The sequence below is a fragment of the Erigeron canadensis genome, chromosome 9 (genome assembly GCF_010389155.1).
Source record: "Erigeron canadensis isolate Cc75 chromosome 9, C_canadensis_v1, whole genome shotgun sequence".
NCBI classification, from domain to species: domain Eukaryota; kingdom Viridiplantae; phylum Streptophyta; class Magnoliopsida; order Asterales; family Asteraceae; genus Erigeron; species Erigeron canadensis.
The window spans coordinates 92275-118931 of record NC_057769.1 but is presented as its reverse complement, the minus strand read 5'-3'; the positions used below and the strand labels follow the sequence as shown (position 1 = coordinate 118931).

Genomic DNA, 26657 nt, shown 5'->3' with positions numbered 1-26657 from the left:
TACCAAGATAAGATAAAGTTAAGATACGATTAAGATTAAAATTATATCTTTAAATAAATAAAATTAACAGAAGATAAAATTAAAATTAAGATAAGAAGAGAAAATGTTATAAATGGTCTATGTGGGTTGTCATATTCGCATTTTTGTCCCTTGTGTTTTTTTTCCGTTGCAAACGGTCCTTGAGTTTTTCGTTTTCGTTGCCAAGGATCCCTGACACTAACTTATGTTAGTTTTGACCGTTTATACCCTTCATGTGGACGTTTATAATTGTCATTTTGTAATCACGGGGGACTATTTCTGATAAAAACAATTTTTATTTAATGCTATATTATACATATAGGGGTTGGGTATTGCAAAACAAGTACTAATGTAAAACAAAAAAGACAAGATCTTGACCCTTGGATCATGGTTAAATTGTTGCACGAAGATTCATGAAATAAATGATACACAATGATTTTAATGATGCACGATGATTTTCAATGAAGAGAAACATATTGTTTTATTTATTTTATTTTAATACTTGTTTTATTTTACCTAAAACCTATACATATATAAATAAAATGAATGGGTCTATATATATGTTTTCATATCTATCTATTATCTCATCTATAAGAATTGGATCTTAACCCATATCCTCTTAAAAACCCACCGGCCGGAATAAGGGTCTCTTTGGTTGGACTGAATGGAATGATGATGGAATGGAATGAACGTGTTAATGGAATGACAGTGGTAATGGAATATGTATCATTCCATCTACATGTTTGGTTGGTTATTGGAATGAAATCGATCATTAAGGCTACCTTGTTTGGTATGCTAAAATGTAAGATGGAATGGAATTCATGAAAAATGACAAAAATACCCTTATTTAATATACAATCATCACTAAACAATATATTTAAACATGCCGATCAACATCAACAACATCATAGGCAATGTAATAGGTAACTAAACCAAAAAATACCCACTAGATACACTAAGAGTAACCTAAAAAAAACATAAAGGCAAATTAATATAAGATTAATAACAAAGTTTCATAAGATTCAAAAGACATACTTCAACAAAGTCATTACGTAAAAAAACTAAAAACAAATTCAAAACATTCCACCTAAAAACACAAAGTAACAAGCATTTAGACAATGCCAGGCATATTACTTAAAATTAAAAGCTACTAAACACTTTTAAACCTTTAAGGTGTCAAACATCACCGTTAAGCACGTCTTGTACCCATTCACATTTGTCTTCATCATGAACAGTGTAAAAGATCACCATTAAGTCCTCGTCCCGTGAAAGCATACGCACAACTTTGTTGCATTCACGGGAACTCAAGCCATCCACTTTCTTCATCTCGGCGTGAAGCTTTTTACGAAGCTCTTCACGATCCTTCTCGATTCCTAACACTGCTGTGAAACTTTTTGTTGCTTCCTCTATCTTGGAACTTACTATGTCAGCGGAATCTTTGAGGCTGTTAACAAGAGGTTCCCATGTATTGCTTCTTTTTCTCTTTCGGCGAATGCTAGACTCTTTTCTTAAAGGAGGAGGAGCAGACGAAGTACTGTATAGTGGTCGGTCAAATGATAATTCTTCTAATCCTTCATCACTTTCTTTTGTTCATTGTCCATCTCGGCTACAACATCAGCAGCTGTTTGAGCAGCTGTTCCGTTTGCACGGTCCTTTCCGAACATCATACAAAGTTCCATGTAATGAGGGAATTTTTTACCTCTCCATTTTGCTGCTTTCTTGTGCACCTTACAAACCAATAATCAAAAAAATAAAATCAATGAAGTATGGAAACACATAACAATACTTAACGTCAAACTCTTATTTGGTAATTATATTACAAAATCAGCTAAGTTTAATATTTTAGCATTAATGATAACATTTGATTAGTACAATGATACATATAGATAGTATTTCTAACTTAGAAAAGCAGCAACTAAGCCCAAACATAACTTGAATGCTGCTCAGTTCATGGGTAAAACTTTTATAAGTATTTGAAGGTTCTATCAACACTTTTATACGACTTATGATGTATCTACTAACTAGCATCCTTAAGAAAAACTATATAAGATGCGATATATAATACGAAGACATCTGTAAGTAGGCACAATAATATCATAGTAACAACCTCAATATACTATAAACTATTAAAGGGCTCGAATATTACTTCATCAGTCTACACTAGAATATGTTGCATTATATAAATAAAAACTTACTTGAAGATATGCTTCCCAAACTGGTTGGGGTGCTTCGAGCATATTATTTTCAAGGTTCCATCCAAAGCCACTCGTGTTATTCCATTCAAGCATGTCATGCACAACAGACTAGTCACTTTTTAGTGTCTTAATTCGTGATTCAATATGTGGTTTCACCTTTAAACCTGAATTGGGAAGTAAGACGGCTAGTTGTTTTTCCACAGCATTGAAAAACCCTGGTTTAAAGCCATTGTCTGACTTAAATTGAGATCCCGAGTTAATTATATCAATCATGGCTCCAACTAGTTTCTCATCTTCTATTTCGTTCCATTTTCGTTTGTTCTTTCCCGGACCCCTTTCACCTTCTGCTTGTGATTCCATGCCTTCACAGTATTGATGAAGTTCATATCAAAACACAATATAATAAAATAGATATCATTAGAGAGTTAAAAAGAACTTTTTGTATCATAATATGAGAACAATTACTTAAATAAAAACACAAAGACCATATTACATACTTCAAGTCATAATAAAAGTTTCTATAAAAAAGAGAGAAATATAATAAGCTATTAACTACTTCTAAATTAATCCTATATCAATGATGCCTAGATCTCCAAGCATTAAACATAGAATTGGCCAGATTTGCTCTAAAACTTGTCCATTCATTGGAAGTTTCAATGGTAGTTATATGCTCCACTCGTGATTCAAGATTATCATCTTGATCATCATTTACACTAATTGCTTCACGGTGAACTCAGACCATTAAGAAATTGCCTGCGCATGAGATTATGCAAAATACAACATGCAAGAATGATTTTATTTTGTGTTTTAATGGGATAAAATGATGGACTTCTGAGTATAGCCCATCTTTTTTTTATAACCCCAAAACATCGCTCAATGACATTCCTAGCCGACGAGTGTTTCATGTTAAAATACTCTTCAGCCTTATTTGGTCTTTGTCCATCCAACCAAGTATTTAAATGATATCTTTGACCCCTGAATGGTGCAAGGAACCCCTATCCATTAGTGAACCCAACATCAACAAGATAGTAATTACCTTTAGGCACTCTTAATCCATTTTCCCGAAGCATAGCGCTATGGAGTATTCTGCCATCAGCAGCAGACCCTTCCCAACCCGGTAATACATATATAAACAACATATCATGAGAACAGGCAGCAAGGACATTCGTTGTTATTTCACCCTTTCGGTTACGGTATCTAGGTATATCCTCCTCTAGTACATTTACCTCAATATGTGTCCCGTCTATTGCTCCTAGACATCCCTATGACCAAATTAATAATGAGTTTGTATCTAGTGTAAATCTGTTAGAAAAATAAATTGGATTTCTTAGGAAGTAATATACCTTAAACCATTTCCATCGATCATTGGTTGAGTTTTCAGGAATTGGCTTGGGTTTCTCGAATAAGACTTTCTCTAGTCGTACGACGGCATTTAATACGTTATTAAAATGTTTACTTATTGTCTCCCCTGATCGTCGAAAATGAAACACCAACTCTCTATTTTTCGAATGATGAGCCAAGACATAGAGAAAAATGGCAACTTGTTCATCTATTTGGAGATACTTTGAAGCTTTCAAGTTGCCATCAATCTCAAGCAGGTGACAAAGTGTAACAAATGTTTTTGTATTTACTCTAAGCTGGTCATAACAAGTTGTATTACTTTGATACACTAGTCTATGCATGAAGCTTTGTCTCGGTGAGTAAAACATTATGTAGCGAGGTTTAGGAGGACACATATACATTCGTATAGCAACGAAAGTGTTGACAAGTTGAGTATACCAGCTAATCAAACTCATTATTTGTATCCATAATGAACAACATGCAACAAATTTTCTTAATTTTTTCCTTCTAACTAATCTAAGCCGAGCCATAACTGCAATAAAAGGTACAAATATATGAAAGTTATACCACAAACAGGCAGAATATGATCAAATAATAATCACATTTTTTAAAAATTTTTTCGTTGTGACATTTTATCAAATACTTAATGTGCATATAACACCATCAAGATCAAGATAAATACTATACATCATACGTAACTTAATAAAAATACTCATGTAAAGATAAAGAAAACTCATTAATAAGTTATAGATACCTTGAATTTTTTTTGATAAAATGCGATGGAGAGAAAAATGGAGCAATAGAACTGTAGAAGATGAGGCGAATGAGTGTTGGTTAATACTTAATAAGAACATGGGTGTGGTGGGTTGGGGTAAATGTGTTCAGTTATGCACTCACGGAATGAGAAAAAATTGGAGGTAGTGGAGAAAATAAAGAGACTTGTTTTACGGAGGTGATTATTGGTAATGAATTTTTCCTTTCTCATGAACCAACCAAATGCATTTTTTTGAACCGAATGGAATTGGGCTTTCCATTCCAGGCCCCATTCAACCATAACAAACACAGCCTAAGTCACCACCGCCGGTGCCGCCCGCTGGAGAATGTACGAACATCTCTTGATCTAGTTCTTCCCCTTTTCATTTTATTCTTTCTCTCATTTTCCCCCTTTTTTTCTCTTTTCCTTTTAGTCTGGTTCGGATTTCGTCGGGAAATAAACAAGCATCCATGGATCTGAAAAAGCTTCTCCCTCTTTGGCTACAGTACACGGCCACCGGGAAAAAGGACCCACCATGAGCGATCCATCTTTCATAACTATAATATGATAAGTATTCCGTAATCTATGAGTTTTTTTTTTTTTTTGAAGTTATTGTGATGTTTATTGGAGTATTACGTAATTTACGACCTATAGTAAGTATTGAATGTATAGAGATATTTTTGTAGGGATAATGTTCTTTGACGGTGATTCTTTGAGTTAAAGTGACCACAACTTGTGGTTGTGGTTTTCCTTGTTTCTATTATTCTTTGAGTTAGTTTGCATTTGTTTGTTCTTCTTTATTTACTTGTATTTTGTTTATTATTTTTTTTTAATTTTAAGTTGTGGCCATACTTTTATAGTAATTAATTGTTTTCATTCAAAAATGAATGCAAATATGTTATGAAACATGAATTTTTTTGTTTTATATTGATATTTATATTTGTTACAGGGGATATGTATTTTTGATGTATAAGAAGTATTGAGTTTGTTTTTTTTATTTATTGTATTGTTTGGGAATGCCCAAGCTTCATTCTTATACTTTTAACTATTCTTTTGATAATTAATACAATTCTCAATTTTAGTGGAAAAAAAAACTATATAACCTGCTGGATGAATTAGATATGACTCATGCCAAGATTCATTACTAACAAGGTAAATGGGCCAACTGGGTATATTTGGGTCTTCGCACCAATCTTTACTACACTATTCATGTCATGTTCTTATATTTGGATTTTGAATTTGAATATATTTTTGGTTGTTGATTTTAGTTAGTAATTCATTTTTGTTGGGTTTTGATTATGTGTTATATGGTGATATTGATTTGAAATGCTTAGCAATTCAATTTTGGGTTTTGATGTATATTGATTTTTTTTTATGAATTATTAGGTTGAATTTGAATGATTAAGAGTTAAAAGATTAATTATGTTATGTAATCTGGGTTCATGATGATTATCATGAAGATGATGATGATTGATAGAGAAGAGGGAAATGATAGACTTGAAATGACCAATGTACCCCCTAACGGCAAAAACTAACCGACGTTAGTGTCAGGCACTCTTGGCAGCGAAAACAAAAAACTCAGGGATCATTTGTAACGAAAAAAAAACACATTGGCAAAATGTGAATATGACAAACCACATTGACCATTTGTGACATTTTCTTTAAAATTAAAAAGAAAGATTAAGAAAGCTAAACATACTATATTGAGTTACTAAGGTAAGAGGGAGTGGGAGTCGGGTACGTGAAACCCGATCGGCTACACCACCCCCACCTATCGGATAAGAATCGGCTAACCATGATCGGGTATGAAATCGGGCTAACTAACCGAGCTTGGGTTTAAAATTGTAACGTTAGAATTCGTGGGTCGCCTTCCCCCCTCAACGGCTTGTTTGACCATATTTTTTTTTTAAAAAAGTTTTTTTTTCCCTCCTGAAACTTTTTTCTTTTTCTTCTATATATATATATATATATATTAGGGTTTTTACCCGTACGATGTGCGGTTATTTAAAACAATCAATTTAATAAAGTTTTCATTGATATTCTTTATTTGGTAGATATATAAAAATAAAAATAAAACAATATCATATATAATTATATCTAATCACATGAATAATATCATCAATAATAATAGTTTTCATAATAAATAATTATAATAGGTATTAATAACACGAAGAGATGTCCACCAGCTACCACTTTCTGGGAATAATTTGAGTTCGAATCTTGTCAGAGGCAGAATTAAATTTAAGTGGTTGACTTACCTTGACACTATCCTTGTTGGAGGTTACGTGGGTACCAATTAAATGCATGGGATCAAACGGTTCTTATCAATCTACCATTTTTTTTAGTATTAATAACATCAAGCGGCCACATAAATCAAAAGATGATGCATTGAAAAAATAACAAAGATATACGGATTATAAAAACTATGAAAAAAAATAGAATGTGAAACTTGAACTCTATTAAATAACAAACTCTAGTTCGCATCCATTTCACTCTCCAGCTGATAGCCTGATCAAAAGTTAATTGAACAACAAAAGTCAATAAATGTAAGACCCATGTCAACAACCATTAAAAGGAAATTAACAAATCCTTAATGGTTTATGTATGTAACTAAAAAGAAAGAGACAATAATACATAGCCTTTGAAAATTATAGATAAATGAACTTTACATCTTTTACTCCCATCAATCATAGCATCTTAATCAACTATTGTTAAAGTATCAAACTAAAGATCTGAATATAAGAAACTCATAAACTTTGAAAAATCATTGTATTAAATATAAAAGAAAAATTATAACTATAAATTAAACTACAAACCAATAAAACTAAAACATGTAAGATAAACATATCATATATTCATATTGAATTGGAGATGGATCATATATATTGAGAGAAAACCAATCTAATAAAAATATTCATACGGTTATATGATATCATTAATAGGATTTAAAGTATAACGATATATTTTAAGTAATATAGAAAATTCTTAAAATGTGATATTTCAAGTAATATAGAAGAATTTTAAAATCTAAAAAAAAGAGTCTTAAAGTAATATAAAAGATTTGTTTACAGTAATATACGTAACTTCTTATTCTTATTATAATGTAATGTATTAAATATCTAATATACTTTTAAAATCAAATATATATGGTTAATTTGGAAGGAAATAATTTATTTTATTTTGAATCTATAATAATAAATAAAAATTAATAAATGTTGACAAAAAATTGTAGAGATGCCACATAGGATAAAATCTTACGTGGCAAATTTATAAAATAGGTTAGATTTTTTAGAGGCTTTAGAATCGTTCGGTTTCCTACTGTTTTAATAATTATATAGATATATATATACCTATATGCATATTATTGTTCTTCACCATTTCTACTTCTTTACCACCATGGAACCACCAAGAGGTAACAAACGAAACCCACCACTGAATCGTCATCAACCACCACCACTACCACCGAATTAAAAACCACCACCGAATCATCATCAACCACCACCACCACCGAATTGGGAACCACCACCTAATATTTTAGTTTTTATATTTATATAGTTTAATTATATGTAATAAAAAAATGAAAAAGAAAGTAAAATTAGGTAGGATTGGATATATATTGTCAGTGATTTGGGTAAAAATTGGATAAAATTAGGTAGTGATTAATTGAAATGTTTTGATTGGTAGATGAATTGAGTAAGATTGGGGTATGAAAATGGTCCTCCTTCCTACCCAACCACATTTAGTTGCGGGTTTATTCATCCGTCTACACCACCGACTAAACAAGGAGTACGCGTTAAGTTAACCAACCCTTCTGGCTCTTCTGTTTATAAATGTTTTATGGGAAAATTATTTATGATGTTAACATTAAATCAATTTCTATACATATTAAAAAGCCTCTCATAATTTTAATGGTTTATGAAAGCAACATCATCCAAATTAAAGGGTTTATAAAAGCCTCTCATAATCCAAGTATCCCCATGTTTAATCCAAGTATCCCCATGTTTTATATAGATAAAAATTAAAGGGACGGTGGGTGGGAATCAATAAATAAAATCCGCAAAATCAAATCGAAACAAAATTCTCTCTCTATATCTGAATAGAAATAGAATAGATCGATCAAAAGGCGAAAGTTAGATGGGTTCAACAACAACAGCTGCTGCTGCTGCAATCCTTCCAATCTCAAATCCCCAAACAACAACAACATCAGATCCGATAGTAGCAACGCCTGCATTCCGTGCGTTCATAAGCAACATAACAGAAAACGTAAGATCTGGACTGTCCAGTCGGCGCCCCTGGTCTGAACTCGTGGATCGATCCTCATTCTCCAAACCCGATTCAATTACAGATGCTGCTGCCAGGATCCGTAAGAACTACTCTTACTTCAGGGTTAATTACATCGCCATAGTATCTGCCGTCTTGGCCTTCTCCCTCTTGACGAACCCTTTCTCTCTCGTCACCCTCGCCGCCCTCGTGGCCGCGTGGCTCTTCCTGTACCTGTTCCGCCCATCGGATCCGCCGTTGGTCATAATGGGACGTACCTTTTCGGAGCGTGAAACCCTTGGGCTGTTGATTGTTTCCAGCATCGTGGTTGTATTCATGACGAGTGTGGGATCTGTCTTGATATCGGCGTTGCTGCTCGGATCGGCACTTGTGGCAGCGCATGGCGCTTTCAGGACTCCCGAGGATTTGTTCCTCGACGATCAGCATCATCATCAGGACCCCCTTAACTCTGCTTCCACCGGTTTCCTTACCTTCCTTAGCGGTGCCGCTGCCCCTGTTGCTTCTGCAGCTCGTGTCTGATAGGTTTCTTTCATCTCATCCCATTTAATATCATACCCTTTATTTTGTTTTTATTTTTGTGTCCCCTGTCAATTAGCCCTGTAATATGAATTTTATTATGTGAAACATATGGAATATCTTATTATTATTTTTCTTCTAATTAAATAATTGCGAGGCATAAAAATTTTAAGCAGTACTCCACACCACCATTTCCTACTAATTACCACATTGTGTCTCCCACCACTGGACTACATGATTTGGTTGGACCTTAAATCTGCTTACATGCTGTTGAAAATAAAAGGTTTCATGGGGTTTTGGATCTGCCCAAGCCATGCTGGCGTTGATCTTCAGTTATAGTCAAATGCCCGCGGGAAGCGGCGGTGTGGTGGTAGTGGTAGTGGTAGTGGTAAAGATCTATGTTGTAAATAATTTCATTAAGGATATTATAAGTATGTTAGATTAAGATATTCAAATTAGTGCATAAAGGAGATGAGTAGTTTTTTTTTTTTTTTAGAAAATGGAAGGGGTCAAATCCTTTATAAGGTAGTTTAGATTCAGATTAGATAGTTAGGTAATTTGAGTTTGTGTAGCATTTGGCTTTTGTCTGGTTCAACAAGTTTAGTACGACTAAGTTTTATGGACCAAGGTGTATCCACAGTTACAGTCTAATGTTTCTTTATGGGTATGGTAGAGTTTTTTTTGTTGTGTTTCTATTGTTGCTTAAGGTGTATCCACACCACAGTCTATTGTTGTGTTTCTATTGTTTCTTTATTTCACAAGCATCTCCCCAACTCGCAAGTCATAACAATCGTCTTTGGCTCAAGGATATTCAAAGTATTCTAACAGTCATTACTTTTATAAACACTGCAAGGGTAGTTTTCAACAGTCTTAATTCTTAAACACTCGGAACCAACAACCTCAATTCAGTTTTAGCATTACATCATTTGTGAAGTCCCTAGAATTGATTTTTTGCATGGTTTGTGTATCGGTCCTTAATAAGTGCAAGGGTAATGCGTTCATGTGATGTGTTTTAAGTGAAATCGAGTAAGTTTAAGAGGAGCAACTTGAGTGTTGAAAATGCTCCATGTATGTTTCAATTTCCTGTATTTTCTCATTAATTTCCAATGGTACGAGTAATCTCACAAACTCAGATGTATCATCAACACATATTTGGCATTTACCATCAGAATTTCTAGGATTACCTTGTAATGACTAACCAGACAGCTGAATATAGAAGAAATCAGAGAGCTCTATGATTCTGGGTCTGTTTGACAAGGGGATTTTAGGGGCTTTTAAGGGCTTAAAAGCCCTTAGCTTTTAAAAATAAGTTCCTTTAAAAAATATAGTCCTGTTTGGTAATACATAAAAATCAAAAACCCCAGCCCCAAAAAACTCCTAAAAGCCCCAAAAGGTCTTTAAAATAAAAACTCGTAGGAAGAGAGTTGAAAAAAAAGCCCCAGCCCCTAGCCCCAACCTCAAGCTCTAACCCCAAGCCCTTAACTACAGCCACAGATTCAAGTTTTTGTACAAAACATACCCTCTGTCTATTAAACCAAGCCCATCAAGAAAGTAGTGGGGAAAGAAAGAAAAATTTCTTCCACCTACATCCAAAAGACACTATGTTTTGAAAGAAAAATTTACATCATGCTGAACTTTCAAAACATATATGGGTAGACTTCTGCAGCTGCATATCTTTCAACTTCAATTTGCTATCCAGAGCGTAGTAGAGAAAGGTTCTAAGTTGTAGAAAAAATATATCGTTGAATAGATAATACAAGGCTAATAGAAAATTTACATCATGCCTGGTTTTTCTTTAATATTACAAGGCTTATTTTAGTTATCCTTCATCTCTTGTGGTTCGATTTGGAGAAATAGCTAATATTGAATAAGATACAAATCGTCCAAGGTGAATATCTAAAAAGCATACAGCCTCCTACATTAGAACAAAATCCATTTACAGGCAGTGCGGACCACGAAATTCTAGAGGCCGGGGGCTAATATTTATTTACTTTTTACCTTCCTAATTGTCTACAAGCGAGTCTTTTTAATTTTTATTTTCTTGAGTTTTTGTTGAAAGACTTGATATATTTTTGGTTGAACGGTTAAATGATATTTATGTATATCAATTTAAACTTGGTATCTAAGTATACTGTATACTAATTTGGTAAGATTAATTTTTCATGGACAAAAAGAAATAAAGGGACAAGAAAGATATGCATATTCAAGGACATGATAGACGACCCTTCATTCTATTATCACACCCATATTATCTTCTTCACACACATTACTTTGATATATATTCATTAATTTATGCATATTATGGACTTTTGGTAGACATATGATTGTTGTTCATATGTATGACTACTGTATTTTCACTATTTTATAAAAAGAGAATTTTATTATTTTTTTTTCCCTTTAAATTGGCAGGATTTTCAGTTAGCATTTTTTTTTTAAATGAGAAAAATATATGTTAATATATAAATAAGGAGTTTTTAGCAAAATGCTAAAAGCCCACACTAGATTGTACAAAAATAGAATTACAATACCTAGAAACTTACGAAATAACTAATTCTATTTATGCATATTATGGACTTTTGGTAGATATATGATTTTTGTTCATATGTATGACTACTGTATTTTCACTACTTTATAAAAAGAGAATTTTACTTTTTTTCCCCCTCAAGTTGACATGATTTTCAGTTGTTAGCATTTTTTTTAAACCAGAAAAATATATGTTAATGTATAAATAAGGAGTTTTTAGCAAAATGCTTACGAAATAACTAATTCTGAAACCGACTAAAAGGAAAGAAGATGATTAACAAGCCAATCCACCCACGATAAACGTCTTTTTTTATGCCTGTTTGAAACCCACAAGTAAGAATGAGAAATAATGAGATCGACCAAGTACTCATTCCTCTAAGTTCCCGAACTAAAAACCTTTTCATTCCGATAAATCAAAATGCACGACTAACTACCAAAAATTATAGTTTCAATAATTTTCCTTTTTCCCAAAGAAATATGCATGTTATCCATCGCATTCAACATATCAGAAGGCCCATGTGCAGAGAGCAAAGCAACTTGAAGCCGATTAGATAAGGATTCCAAACACAAGTAGCAATAGAGCACGAGCCAAAGATATGGTCGCAACTCTTGACCGCAGTATTACATAACGGGCACAAAGACGAAGGAATGTCCACACCTCTATTAACCAAAGAGTTGGAATCCTATCCAACAAGACCCGCCATGCATGAATATTAACCTTACGAGGAACCAACTTATTCTATCTCGTAACAACAAGACTAATAGGCAAAGTTTTATCATCAATCAAGCTTCAAACCCCTTTTACCAAAAATTCTTTTAAACAAGACGTAGAGAAAACCCACCTGGAACTTCACTAAGAACAATCGGTTTCATCAAAGTCATCTAGTTATTGTACTCACATTGCTCCACCCCACCCCTAATATGGCGCCTCCATTCAGACAAAAAACAATTATCTTTCCATCGGTGACAAAGCAAAGCTGCCTTATTTTGCTCCAGTTTAAACAAACTAGGAAATGTTGACGACATGATGTTGCTACCATTCCACATGTCATGCCAAAAGAGTGTATTTGCACCATTCCCATTATGTATCGACAAGGAATGCAATGGAATAATACCAGAAGAATCGAGATGAGAAACTACCTTATTAATAGCATGCCATATACCAGACTTAGTTATGCCCAACTCGTCCAGTCATACAGGAGTATGAATGTTGTCAATAACCGATACCCACAGAGCATTGGGATTATTCACGTATCCACTCAAGTGAATTAATTACAGAAAAAGCCATGAAGTTGGTCTATGTTTTCACTTTTCACTCCATGTTTAATAGCCGTCTATTAGGCCCGTTAAGTGAGGGACAAATTCGTCATTTCATTATAATTCCTTCTTCTTCTTCTTCTAACCTCAAACAAAAACCAAGTTTTGAAAATCATGGCGGCCGGAAAACGAAATGTCAACTGAAAAACACACACCGAGCACGCACACACACATACACTCGGAAACACACAAACACACACTCGAAACACGCACATTTGAGATCGGAAACAAGGGTTTTTTGATTAAGAATTGCTTAGATCGGGATCGGTTTTGCGAGATTTGAATCTAAAAATTTAATTTTTGTCTAGCGGTTGGTTAACAGGTGGGACTCGGGGTTACATGGCTCCCAAATGGATGCCCAACCTTCCTATTACCTCAAAAAGTTGATATTTTATCTTTGTGGTGGTGATACTGGAGATCATAACAGGAAGGAGTCTGAGGCATGCATCAAACAAGCAATGAAAATGGCAAGACAACTAAGTTCGCGTTAACTAATTAGTGAGAGATAGGTTAACAAGTTTGATGGAAGTAGAACAACATCATGGGTTGATGAGATAGTGGATCCTTCGATAAGCGGTGAATATGATGAAGCCGCCATAGAAAATCTGATTAGAATTGCACTACGATGTGCCGAGGAAGAGATAGTGGACCCTCAACGAGTAAAGTGGCTGATCTCCTTCTACATATATAACTAATGAGATGAGACACCATATTCTCTATCTAATTTTAGTTACTTTGTTAATATGTAGTGTGATCACACCCAGCAGATAATTAATTGTTACCAGCTATGTATCTATATATACCTCATTACCTTGTGTAACTTTCCAGTGGTTTCTCACGAAAAGCACATATGTCTATGCGAAGATTTGGATCATCTATGACCTCCCCACAGCAACTAGCTATGTAGCTAACCGCACAAATGAGTTAAAACAGGTTAAACAGCTGGGTGTAATGCCAAAGACTTACTTCTCGTCAAACTGGCAACACATTTATTCATTTTCAAAGTGAACTTTTTACATCATACATCTACTACTCCTGCAGTTTGATGAGAGCAGATACAAAGTGACAGAAAACAACTAAACAAGGATAAAACTACTCATTTGTAGTATAATCGTTCAAACCATACTTCCCCAATCCCTGGTTATCAAACAGTTTGTTTCACTGGGGGTTTGGAGGACGGCTGTTTGCAGCCGAGACTCGTGAACCCCACTCCAGCAACTCTTTGCTTGTATCATCCTTGTGAACGATCACTTCAATGAAGCACAAGCAATCCTTTTTGGCTTCAGTTGCTGTCTCGATAGCTTTGACAAGCTCCTCTTCACAAAACACCTGCACATTCAACCGTATGTTAATATAGAAATAGCAATTTGACCCATTTATTTGGTTGATCCGGCTAATGCTTTAGCTCCATACTGTTACTGCTATAAAATATGCTATGTAATCATATTTGACCAGATAGTTGCTTATAATGATTTAAAAAAAAAACGTGTTTTACTATCCTGAAAAAGAAGTGTTACAGGACAAGCAACCTATCCAGGCCACATATAAAATTAACTGTATTGACTTGCTGTCCAGATCGTGCAATGACTTATTTTATTTTTTTGATCAACACAGGGCTCAATTGTTTAGTTCAATAGTGCAACCACCATTGTTAATGACTTAGTTTTTTTTTCTTAGAAAAAAACCAATGCATTTAAATGCATATATTACCTTGCTAGTCCAGCACTTGCCCTGACCATTGTGGATCGCATCAACCAAACCAGTATAGTTCCAATTCTTGATCACGTTGTAAGGCCCGTCATGAATCTCTACTTCAATAGTGTAACCACCATTGTTAATCAGAAAGATAATTGTGTTCTGCCCACATCGCAGCATTGTGGACACATCTTGGGCAGTAACCTGGAAGCTACCATCACCAATGCAAGCAATGACTCGTTTATCAGTTGCAGCCTGTGCGTACCCAAGTGTAGCGCCCACTGACCAACCAATCGACCCATATTGCATCTGAAACTCATACCTGCAAAACCAGTATATAGTATCAGCAGGTATTCAAACATTAAAATAAAGCAGGGTACTAGCTTATGAAGGAGTCCATTTACGATGTGTTCATATCACCAAAGGTTCAAATAAAAAATCAGGTAAAATGGAATAAGATGAAAAAAAATTGCCCAAGTGAATATCTAAAAAGGATATAATGTCCTACATCAGAAAATAAACCATTTGCGGGTCAAGCCAACCAGACCAATTTTAACTGATACCAGAAAATTACCCTTTTTACCATGACTAACAATGATCTATTCTATGGTGATCTTTACATGACGCACCTAGGTAATTTTGGAATTGTAAGAAATCTTACCCACATCCTTTTGGTAGTTTTAGCTTCTGGCAATTGAACCAGGAATCCCCAGTTTCAGCAATCACGGCCGTATCAGAGGACAACATGCTCTGTATGTGCTCAAACAGAACATTGACCCTCAAGGGCTCCTTAGGATCACACTTGACAGGATGCCCTTCAGGCACGTAGATCCTATGGTAATTCTCATAAGCAGTTGTGTTCTTCTTAAGCCTCTTTGCCAAACCTAGCAAGAAATCCTTCATCAAGACACAGCCAAAAGTCGGCCCGTTACCGATCACTACTCGATCAGGCTGCACGATTATTTCCTTTTCCTTTTTGAGGAGGAGAGAGTAACCCACAGAGCTGTAATCGTTGAATATAGGTCCAGCAAATAAGTAAGCATCAGCAGATTCGACAATTTCTGCACAAAACGCCGTGCTTACAGCACCCCAGTAAGTCCCAATGAAACGAGGATGGTGCTCAGGAACAAGCCCTTTACCAGACGGCATCACAGCAACGGCATAGCCAGACGAGTCAGCCATTTCAACAAACGCGTTACATGCATTGGCAACGCGCAATTTAGGGCCAGCAACCATCACGGGTTTGACAGCCTTATTCAAAAACTCTGCAGCTGCCTGAATAGCTGCTTCTAATCCCATCTGATTACTCAACCTACCGAGGAAGACATAGAAGTGAATGAGTACATGTAAACGGTGAGGGAATAGCAGGTATAGAACTCCACTCAACTCACTTGGGGGAGAGAGAAAAGGGGACGGGTTCTCGAACAAAGGTGGGATGAGGAATAGCAGGTAAGTTGCAGCTGATGCTGATATAAACAGGCTTGCTTTCTTTCAAAGCGGTAGAAATGGCAGTATCAATCAAACCATGTGCATCTTCCAAATTGTTCACTACAGCCTAACATTTCATTCTAAATTCAATTACTCCTCCATATATAGTATAGTACTGCCCTAATAATTATCTATCTAATTAGTTAAATAGTAGAGTAATATGAGTCGATATGCAGAGAGAGACCTGAAAGCAAGTGACGGTTTGAAAGCAGCGAAGCTCCTGAGAAAAATCAGGCAAACCGATGGTATGATGGAGGATCCTGTTGGTGCCGTAATCATTGGAATTAGGACCACCCACGATACATATCAAAGGCAGATTCTCGCTATATGCCCCTGCTATTGCATTCAACACACTCAGCCCCCCCACCGTAAACGTCACCACACACGCTCCAACCCCACGCCTCCTCGCGTAACCGTCCGCCGCGTATCCTGCGTTTAGTTCGTTACAACAACCCACTAGGTTCAGCCCTGGCTCTGCTATCAGGTGGTCAAGCAATGTCAAGTTGAAGTCTCCCGGAACCGAGAACACGTCGGAGATTCCGATCTGGACTAGGCGCCGAGCTAGGTGACGCCCAAGTGTCGCCTCCATGCTTCCTGAGTGCAAGGATGATGTCTGGATGCCGCTGGATACGCCGCCCTGCGATGGCAGACATCCGACCTCCCCGCCGTTTTGATTGTTGTCCATTGAAATGATTTTGGTGTCCATTTTGTCTGTATGTATATGGTTTCAGAGAGAAAAAAAATACCAGAAGAAGATGGTATAGCAGTAGTAGTACAATTTTGATTCCCAAATGTGTGTGTGTGTGTGTGGAAAGCTGAGCGGTGATTTCGGAGTATCTTATGTATATATACACACCGATACACGTGATGTTCACGGATAAAGGTTATTTGGTGGCTGGAGTGTTAAATTACCACAAATCAATGGTTTTAGAAAGTGGTTTTTGAAACTGGGGAAACAATACTACTACTACTTTGCTAAAGGACGAAACATTTTCTCAATTAGCTACTCTAAATTCGGTGTACTGTATGTCAATTTCCATGGATGAAAATTTGAAAACAGTGAAGCTACTTCTAGAATCGGCCAGGTTCAAGGTCTAGTAATCTCTTGGTTTTTGTTATGTGCTCAAGATTTTAACTTGGTATTATTTGTTCTATTTTGTTGTTAATTAGTCCAAAAAAAAATAATCGAATTATTTCCAAATTCGGAACTAAAATGAGATAAAAGGGACCGTCCTCGATCAACAAAATTACGAAACGGAATGGATATAAAAGAAGGAAAAAAGTCTAACCATTGTGAAATTTGTGGAGAATGTGATCACAATCGAGTAACTTGTAAATCTAAGCCTAAAAAGGTGAATGCTTAGTGCTTTGAATTTTAAAAGAAGCTGATGATTATATATTGTGCGAGTGCTGTTAAAGAAGGCCGAATTGATATTGCTGCTACTTTGATTATTGAATATAATCCTTTTTTTTTTTCATGGGATGTTTATTTATATGCATGGATGCAATTTTGATTATGGAATATTAAACCTTTTGTTTGTTTCGGTGAAATCAAGTACTCGATTTGTTTGAATATGTCTGTTGTTGGAGAATGTTTATAGCTTTGTTTATGGATAGTTGTATTACTTTGTATTTGCAGTGATTTTTTTTTCCCAGTTTTTCGAATACTTTTTTCATTTTATAGTTTAAGCATAATATACTAATTTAAGTTTTAACCGATATTGGTAAATACTTTTGAAACCATACTAGTTTAGTAAATAATTTTCCCCATTACACCAATTTGGAAAAAAACTCTTTTTTTTTTGTACTTAGGCTATCTCCAATGCGAAGTACGTCCTTGAGTTGCCACATCATATACAAGTTCTTACACATCTTTATAAATCCTTCAATCTTATACTCGTAATTGCATCTCCAACCATACAAACATTCTTATATATCATTTAACTCCAACTAAAAAACAAAATATATTAAGTAAGAACAAGTAAGGGCATGCCTTTATGTAAGGGCGTCCTTCAAAAAATCTTTAGTTTTGGATAAATTTTAACGACAAAGGATATCCAAAAGCAATTAAGGAAACCCAAATCCACCCCATCGGAGATAATCTTACAATCAAAACATAACTCTTCCACCATTAAACATAACAATGATTTTCTGTTGAGTTAATTGCAAGAATCGTCTATGTGGTTTGTCTACTTTCATGATTTACATCCTTGCTCAAGAATTTTAGTGAAATTGGGTCCAAAGTTAATCATTTTGTTGCACATTACATCCATTAGGCTGACTTTGTCAATTTGTCTCCGTTGAGTGTCATCACCTGTCACTCACATAAGGGCATCACTTTGGTAACTTCCCTACCATCCCATATGTTTTTATGTATTATCGTCGATATGTTTTATCTGCTTTAATTATTTATTTATTTGCATATGTATATGTTTTTATGAGACTATGACTATGTACGGATACATACATACATATCACTCATCTTATTGTGTGCGCCAGAATAAAGCCTGACTTGAGTTCGTGCACACAATAACTTTTCACGATTAGTTAACTGCATTCTGATGCACTTAACCCTTATATCTAATATTATCTTATAAAGCATTTTGTCCTTTTTTCAAATCTCAATTAAGTAATTAAACTAACTAAATTACCCATTTTCTTTATTCAATAATATAAACATCTCTATCTAATATATCAATAATATCTTTAAATCTCAACTATTCATTTTTTTTCTCTCCTCAAATCTCAACCACTCATTTTTCTTATCAAAAATCATTTTATTCATCGAATTCATTCAAAATCATTTATCTCAAAAACCGTATATCGATAAATTATAAAAATTGTATGAGTGTTCTTAAAATTTCATGCTCTTTCATTAGAGATGTCATTCGATATACTTTCGACGAAATTTTAAATCCGAGGGCTGAGCTCATACGGCTACGGCATTTGACTATCATACTCTATGACTTGACTTATCACCCTCATCATCTCACCACCGCAACGCGCGGATACTATCTCTCAATTATAAAATAAACAAAAAAAACACACACACACGAACCAATGTATCTATCACTAAATCTTTCTTCCAACTTCTTTATATTTTACATATTTTATTTTCATATCTTCAAATTTTCAATCAATCAATTAATAAAGTGTCAGAGCAAAATCAACAGTGGCTTACTTAAAGATTAAGGCCCATTTTTCGATTCACAGCATCTGTATAGATTTTCATACCATAAAATGATCCAGATGGTAGCTGATCTTGATTGTAGTTTAGTTTGAATGTGGTAGCCGATTTTGATGGTGAGCTTGAAAAAGGGTTATGGCTGGATTTGTGTTTATATATGTTATTGAATTGTTGCTTTTCTTTGAAATTTGAATAGAAAGAAAGAAACTTACTCAGTGGCGTCTTCTGCGGGTTTTGAGTTCCAATACCTCGACGGTGTATGGGGAGGTTAAGATGTAGACAGACCTTACATTTACCTAAGTAGAGAGGCTGCTTCCATTTTTACCTAAATGATAGAAAATGCCCTCCAACCTTTGCTATTATGATCGAACTCATGACCCCTGTCTCCAGAACTCATGATCTCTGTCTCTAAAGGTCAGGGTGTTTACCTAAGTAGAGATGCTGCTTTTATTTCTTTGAATGTTATATGGAAATAAGTGAATAAGGCTCCGGTGAAGGTTTATGCCATTTGATTGAAGATAAAAAAGTAACTCCCAATGTCGTCTTACACGGGTTTTGGGTCCCAATACCGTCTTTGACGGTGTATGAGGAGGTTGATATGTAGACAGCCTTACCCCTACCAAAGGTAGAGAGACTGCTTCCAGGTTCTATCATAGGTAGAAAAAGGACCTCCAGCCTTGCTAGGCATGAGGATCGAACCCATGACCTCTGTTTCCAGAAACATGAGCTCCAACCACTGATTCAACCCAGTTAGTTATATTTGATTGAAGATAACATTTTCCAAAATCAAGTATGAGTCCATGATTTCATTTCCTTTTTTTTCTCTGCTTTTGAATTGTTTTTATATTTAAATGCAAACATATATAATACCGGCTATGACAATCTTATGATGATGATTAAATAATCAAGTATGCGTCCATGATTTCTTTGTTTTTTTGTATTTGGTATTGAGTTGTTATATGAAAATGGAAATAGGATAATGACTAAATGTCTTTTTTTTTCCATGATTGTTGTTATCGGGTTAGTTATTGATGATTCAATGGAGATATGATGTTATTTGGATTCCTTAAAGCCTGCAAGAAAGGCTGAAAATGCATAAGATGGCTATGCTGAAAATGCATAAGATGGCTATAGATTCAAATCCTAACTTCGGTCAAGAACCACCCATTCTACCTTGTTTAGATCTACTTACAATGGAAATATGATGATGTTATTTGGAATCGTCTATATGGGTTCTACAAGGGTAAAGGCAAGTTAAAATTACCAAAGTGCCCTCACATGAGGAGCACATGATGACACTTGACAGAAAAAAATTGACGGAGTCAACCACAGGGATGGAACGTGCAACAAATTTGAATAGTTTGGACCTCTTCCACTAAAATTCTTGAGCAGAGATGTAAACTATGAAAATGAACAAACTACAAGGACGAATCCTACAATTAGCTTTTTTTTTTTATAGTTATTACCACAATCATCCGGATTTTTTAATTTTATATAATACCTGTCTTTATTTTCCAGTTTTATATAACCAAATTCTCAATTTATATCTACGCTCATCTTTACCTTTATTTTCCGTTGTCAGATTTTGTTTGAATAAAGTAAAAAAAAAATGAAATATGTTAAAAAAAATGAAATATGTTAAATAAAAATTAAATAAAATTCAAATAGATAAAGTATAAATTTTCAAGATTTATTTTTTTATTTTTTTAAAGAATATAGGTTGGCCAAGAAATTTTTTTAAAAATATAGAAAACTAAAGAATTAATTAGAATGGAGGATTAGACTCAAGGAGGGAGATTAGGGGTGCCAAATGTACTCTCAACCTCTTCTTTAAGTTGTATTATATGTTATTCTCACTAGCAATATGTGCGCACAATACGACAATAACGGCGACGACTATTGGTGGTGCAACTAGGGGTGTTCGTAGTTCGGTTTTTATCCGATTAAACTGTAAATGGAACCATTTAAAAAACCGATAAAAAACAGACCGCTTTTAAATTTAGTTTTTGGTTTGGTTATGGGTATATTATAATGAATCTAATTAAAGCGAAAAAACCGAATAACCTATATTATTATTATGTATTTTTTAAAAATATTCAATACTTATCTTTTTCAGATCTTTCTTATTTATACAATAAAAAGAGGAAAAATTAGATCTTGATTTGCGGTACCCCGACAGAAAAGAGGCCCTTCAAATCATGGCTGAAGTCCCCACGAAGGAATATATCACAGATATTAATGTACCTTTCTAAAACTAACTTATTTATCAATTTTGTATTTGAAGTCGAAGTTTACTACTTTGAAATAAAACTAAAATCATAAACTTATTTTGGTTAAGTACAACATAGACAAAAACGGTGAATGTGCGTTTTCCATATTTGTTTTTATTTTATTTTATTTTTTTTTGTTTTAAATCGAAACCGAACCGAACTATAATTTGGTTTTTGGTTTGGTTTTTCTACTTTGAATTAGGTGTTAGTCCAATTTTGGTTTTCATATATAAAAATAAAAAACCGAACCAAATAAACCGAATAACTAAAAACCGAACCGAACCGATGAAAACCCTAGTGAAAACAACGTTGAGTGATGTAAGAACAATTGGGTCATTTTCAATGTTTTATTTTTCTTAATATATAAATATAAATATTATATAAATAGATACTAAAATGAGTGAATCGATTTACGTATTAAAGTTTTTTTCCCCAATTTTTCTTCTATTATATGTTACTTTTTTACTTCTGTCCTTTTTCTTGATTTTGATATTTTTTAAAAATCTGTTTTTTATTACCACTTTTTTTCTTTTGACTTATTTATCCCTTGGTTTTCATTTTTCGTTAATATCTTTTACGTATCATTTGTTTACTATGTTTGACATATATTAAAACCAATTCATTAATTATTATTTATATTTATTTACTCAATTTTTCTATAAAATATCCAATGACTTATATATTATATTCGTAATATACTATATGGTTTTTTTTAAAAGAGTTTCATGTTCGGTATTAATATATTGGATTACTGCATGGGAAATTGAGAATGTAATCAACTATCCCTGAATGTCTATGTTATGCAATGTTTTACTCGGGTGTTTATGTTATGCAATAAACTCGTTATTTTGTCACATAAATGTATGTTACCGGCTGAAAATCAATATTAGTCGGTTTAGACTTATATATTCCACATCAGCTGCTAAGTGTTAAATAATATCCAATTTAATTGTTGGTTCTTACTGTAGACATTTGATCATAGTTAGTTACATTTCAGAGCACTTAACCCTATAAATAATGATAATAATATAAACTTTATAATATATCACATTAGCCCCTAAAATAACTCAATATATACACTAAATGCACCAGCTTGTTAAATTCACACACATATTGAATACATTATGAACAGCTTTATATGATAAAATTTATAATTTAATTTATATAGAATGAAAAATATTTATTTAAATTACTTTAAATTATGGGATGTTACATAACAATTCTTTGTAATATTCATTGGGAAGTTCTCCATCAAAAAACCTAAAACTTGTACAAATACCACATCTTACTTGCAATTTTGTTATCAACAAATAAATCTTGTGTTACCAATTTCATCATCAAGATAGTGAAATTAAAGAAACCTTCATTTTGGGCATCGAATAAATAATCTGCCAATAATCTGCCAGGATTCTTTGTTGTCTAGGAAGTGAGGATATACATCTTTCCTCTACAATTACAATACACATAACGATGAGTCTGGTTTGTTGATGAGGAAGAAGCTAGAAGCAGCCATGGGTAGAGAAGAATAGGAAAGATGGAGGGAAAATAAGGGATGGAGGGAAAAGAATAATGGAAGGAAAAAAAAGTGAAGGGAAGGTAAGAGAGAGAGAGAGAGAGAGAGTAAGCGGGAACAACGAGAGAAAATTGTTTATATATTGATTTTATAGAACTTAATAAAAATGTTCAAATAATGAGTCAACTAATCAAAAATTTATACGTGACGGCTCATATGGGTTGCCACGTATGTCATATTACATAATTTGAAGAATTTATCAAGTTGTAAACATACAATTTTCGAAACCTTAGTTTATTCATATTATAGATATTTGGTTATAATTAGTTGCATTTCAAAGTAAACCCTTATTTATAAACTAACTTAACTAGATAAAAAATAAAAGGAAAAATTGAAAGATAAAAGACTCCCAGAGAACTTACTCACCTCATAACACGTGTGCTTAGTGTGTGAAATAAGGGTGTAGGCGTGTGTGCGAAAAAAAAAGAAAAAAGGACGGGTTCTATGGCTCAAAAACAGAAAGGTGGTGAATTTTGTTGATTAAGACTTAAGAGTTGTTTTCAAGTAATCATATCTCAGGTATGATTCGATTACCTGTTAAAGTTAGGCTTATCTAATATATATGATGATGTACCCTCTCAGCGGTACGCAGGACCTGCCACACGAAGGAACAGTAACACGTTACGACACGAAGGCTGTTCGTAACAAAGGCTTCCGCAGTAAGGTAAAAAGGATAAGAATTATTCCCCTATAATTTCGGGATTTGATCTTATCACTTGCAGCCAATAATTAAGGAAATAATAATCCTGGCCTAAGACTTAGGGAAACCCTAAAGAAGCTTAACTTTCTCTCCAAGATAAATTCTCCTATAAAAGGAGATTCATAAGACCTTACGAAGGCATCATTCATTCATTCATTCTTACTCATTCATAAACTCTATCAAACAGATCAGAGCACATTTAAAGCATAATAGCACGATCTTAATCGGCTAACAATCAAATTATAATTGATTGGCGTAAAAAGATTCACTCTACCTTCGGGGAATCGTCAACAAACAACCAAAAACACCCATCATCCCCCTTCTTAACCTAACCTCAGATTCGATGCACAAACAATATATGAAGTTCAATCTTGTCTATATTGAATCTGATCAGATCAAGATATGACATAGTTGCTAATTGCTATTATTTAGTTTACATTGAAAGAAAGAAAGCATGGTTTTATATAGTTGCTAATTGCTATTATTTAGTTTACATTGAAAGAAAGAAAGCATGGTTTTATGAAAGTTATGTTTTAAGAGATTCGATTATATAAGTTTTGCTTTATATAATTTACTAGTGCTTTGTAACAAGCTGGTTGGAATTTGACTAAGCATATATATGGATTTTTACATAAACAAAAGAAGTAATTTTTATAGTGAATAAAATTATGTAGGCTAGGCGTTTGATGATATGCCTCAAAGGAAGATTGTTTTAGAAAAAACATGACATTAACTAAGTAATGTTTTAGAATGGTTAGCTGATGGAAAATATAGTACATAGAAAAGATGTTTGTATTGTAGCTCTGATGTGCTTTGTGTATAGGTGATATAAGAAATCAATCAAGTTTTTCTTAATAGCTAACGGTGATCATAAGGTGAGTAACCATTTGGAATAAAATGATAGGTAATATCTAGAACGTATCTAGATATGTATGAAGGTATGTGCCTATCACATTATTAAAAGGTTACTTCTTACGAGATCGATTTAAATATCTCTCGTATGGGTATGCCATATACACTGGCGCAGCTATATAGGGGCGGGGAGGGGCACCCGACCCTCCGAAATCTTTTTTGCAATGTAGGGGGTATATTGTTTTCGTGTCGAAAAATTTCGATATACTCGGTTTCGACCCCCTATTTTAAAAAAAAAATAGTGTTAGGGAAAAAAAAAATAGATTTCGACCCTCCATTGAAAATTTTCTAACTTCGCCACTGGCCATATATGTTATGAATGCTGAATGCATAGATTTACTAGAAAAAGAATTCCTTACATACTAGAATGTGAATCTGAATTTGTTTCAGATTATAACAGAATGATTTTAGATTATGCATTCTTTATACGCTAGAACCCGTTAGACTTAGTAAATATTTATACAGAGAGAGATCGAACCCCCAAAGAAAGAGTAACCTTCAAGAATAAGGCATGAACGAACTCCAATTGTCCGCACCGGACTCCATATGAAATGTGAAAGAAAGGACTTGCCATATGCCCGTTCACATATACTCCTTCGCCACAAACTCTTTCGTCATCTTGATTTCAACGTCGTGCCTCATTTATTTATGTATTATGGATAGTCATTGCATTGAATATAACTAAATGTTGTAGCAACATACACAAGGTATATAACACATATTTCGTCCCTCTATATCTTCTGTATACTTCTTTATATCGTTCACATATTAGTGGTTGATTCATTGATTGGATATGGTTGATTGTTGTATTGTTGATTTTGTATACTTCATTGTATTGTTGATCCAACGATCAACGTCTCCTATACATTGTTCGAATCTAAATTTGACCGGAATGTTGTAATCGTGCCACTACAACAAAAATTTTATTTATTCACATTTACTTGAAAGAAGTGTGAAAAAACTTCTTAATATATTCACACTTAAAAATGTTCAAAAAGTATACATATATATATAAGTGTGAAAAAAATTTGAAAAATTATAATTTTTTCACACTTATATACGTGGAAAGAAAAAATTCACACATAAAAGTGTGAACAAATGTCAAACATATTCACACTTAAAAATGTTTAAAATGTATACACATGTATAAGTGTGAAAAAATTTGAAAAATTATAATTTTTTCACACTTATATATGTGGAAAAAAAAAATTCACACATAAAAGTGTGAATAAGTGTCAAATATATTCACACTTAAAATTGTGAAAGTTAAATTGTAACATCTAATTTCTCCACATCTTATGTGAAGAAATTTAGGGTTACAAATCAATTCTTACACTTTTAAGTGTGAACAATTAATATAGTTTTACACATTTAGAAGTGTGAACTTTTTTTCCCACATATACAAGTGTGAAAAAGTTATGATTTTTTAAATTTTTCCACACTTTTAACTATGAATAATTTTTAAACTTTTTCAAGTGTGAACAATTTAATAAATTTTTTCACACTTTTTATAAGTAAGTGTGAATAAATGACCTGTTTATTGTAGTGTACTTTTAATCTGATTGGAAATGTCTTCATCGTGTATCTGATTTGAAACATCCCGTCTTGTATCTGATCGACAATTTGGCCGAGGTGGTGAATCTGGCCAGACTCTCAATGGCTTAACCGCCGATGTGTATGAGGTTTTTGAAAGTGGATAAAGTAGGGACGGAACTATAGCGAGCAATAATTACCCGCAAAAATAATAATGGGTGATTCTGGTAGTGTAAAAAAGCTTTTCGGTTGCCATGGGGCGCCTTACATTTTGAAACGGGTCTCAGTGGGCATATAACTCTCTCCACGAAGTTTAAAATGGTTTAAAACGAGTGGTGACTGAATGATGTTTTT

At 33.9% G+C, this 26657-nt stretch overlaps 2 protein-coding genes and 1 pseudogene across 2 annotated transcripts; 1 reads left to right on the top strand and 2 right to left on the bottom strand.

Annotated features, from left to right (window-relative positions):
* Nucleotides 1-996: 996 nt before the first annotated feature.
* Nucleotides 997-4133, bottom strand: LOC122583055 (annotated as a pseudogene).
* Nucleotides 4134-8318: 4185 nt separating this feature from the next.
* Nucleotides 8319-9235, top strand: LOC122581521 (PRA1 family protein B4-like). Its single transcript, XM_043753751.1, has one exon. The coding sequence runs from the start codon at nucleotides 8443-8445 to the stop codon at nucleotides 9106-9108; it is 666 nt and encodes a 221-aa protein (XP_043609686.1). The 5' UTR covers nucleotides 8319-8442; the 3' UTR covers nucleotides 9109-9235.
* A 4653-nt stretch (nucleotides 9236-13888) lies between these two features.
* LOC122582851 (pyruvate decarboxylase 1) lies at nucleotides 13889-17192 on the bottom strand. Its single transcript, XM_043755286.1, has 5 exons — nucleotides 16313-17192; nucleotides 16032-16195; nucleotides 15302-15952; nucleotides 14656-14962; nucleotides 13889-14274 (listed from the first exon to the last, which is right to left on the bottom strand). The coding sequence occupies exons 1-5, from the start codon at nucleotides 16832-16834 to the stop codon at nucleotides 14104-14106; spliced, it is 1815 nt and encodes a 604-aa protein (XP_043611221.1). The 5' UTR covers nucleotides 16835-17192; the 3' UTR covers nucleotides 13889-14103.
* Nucleotides 17193-26657: the final 9465 nt, after the last annotated feature.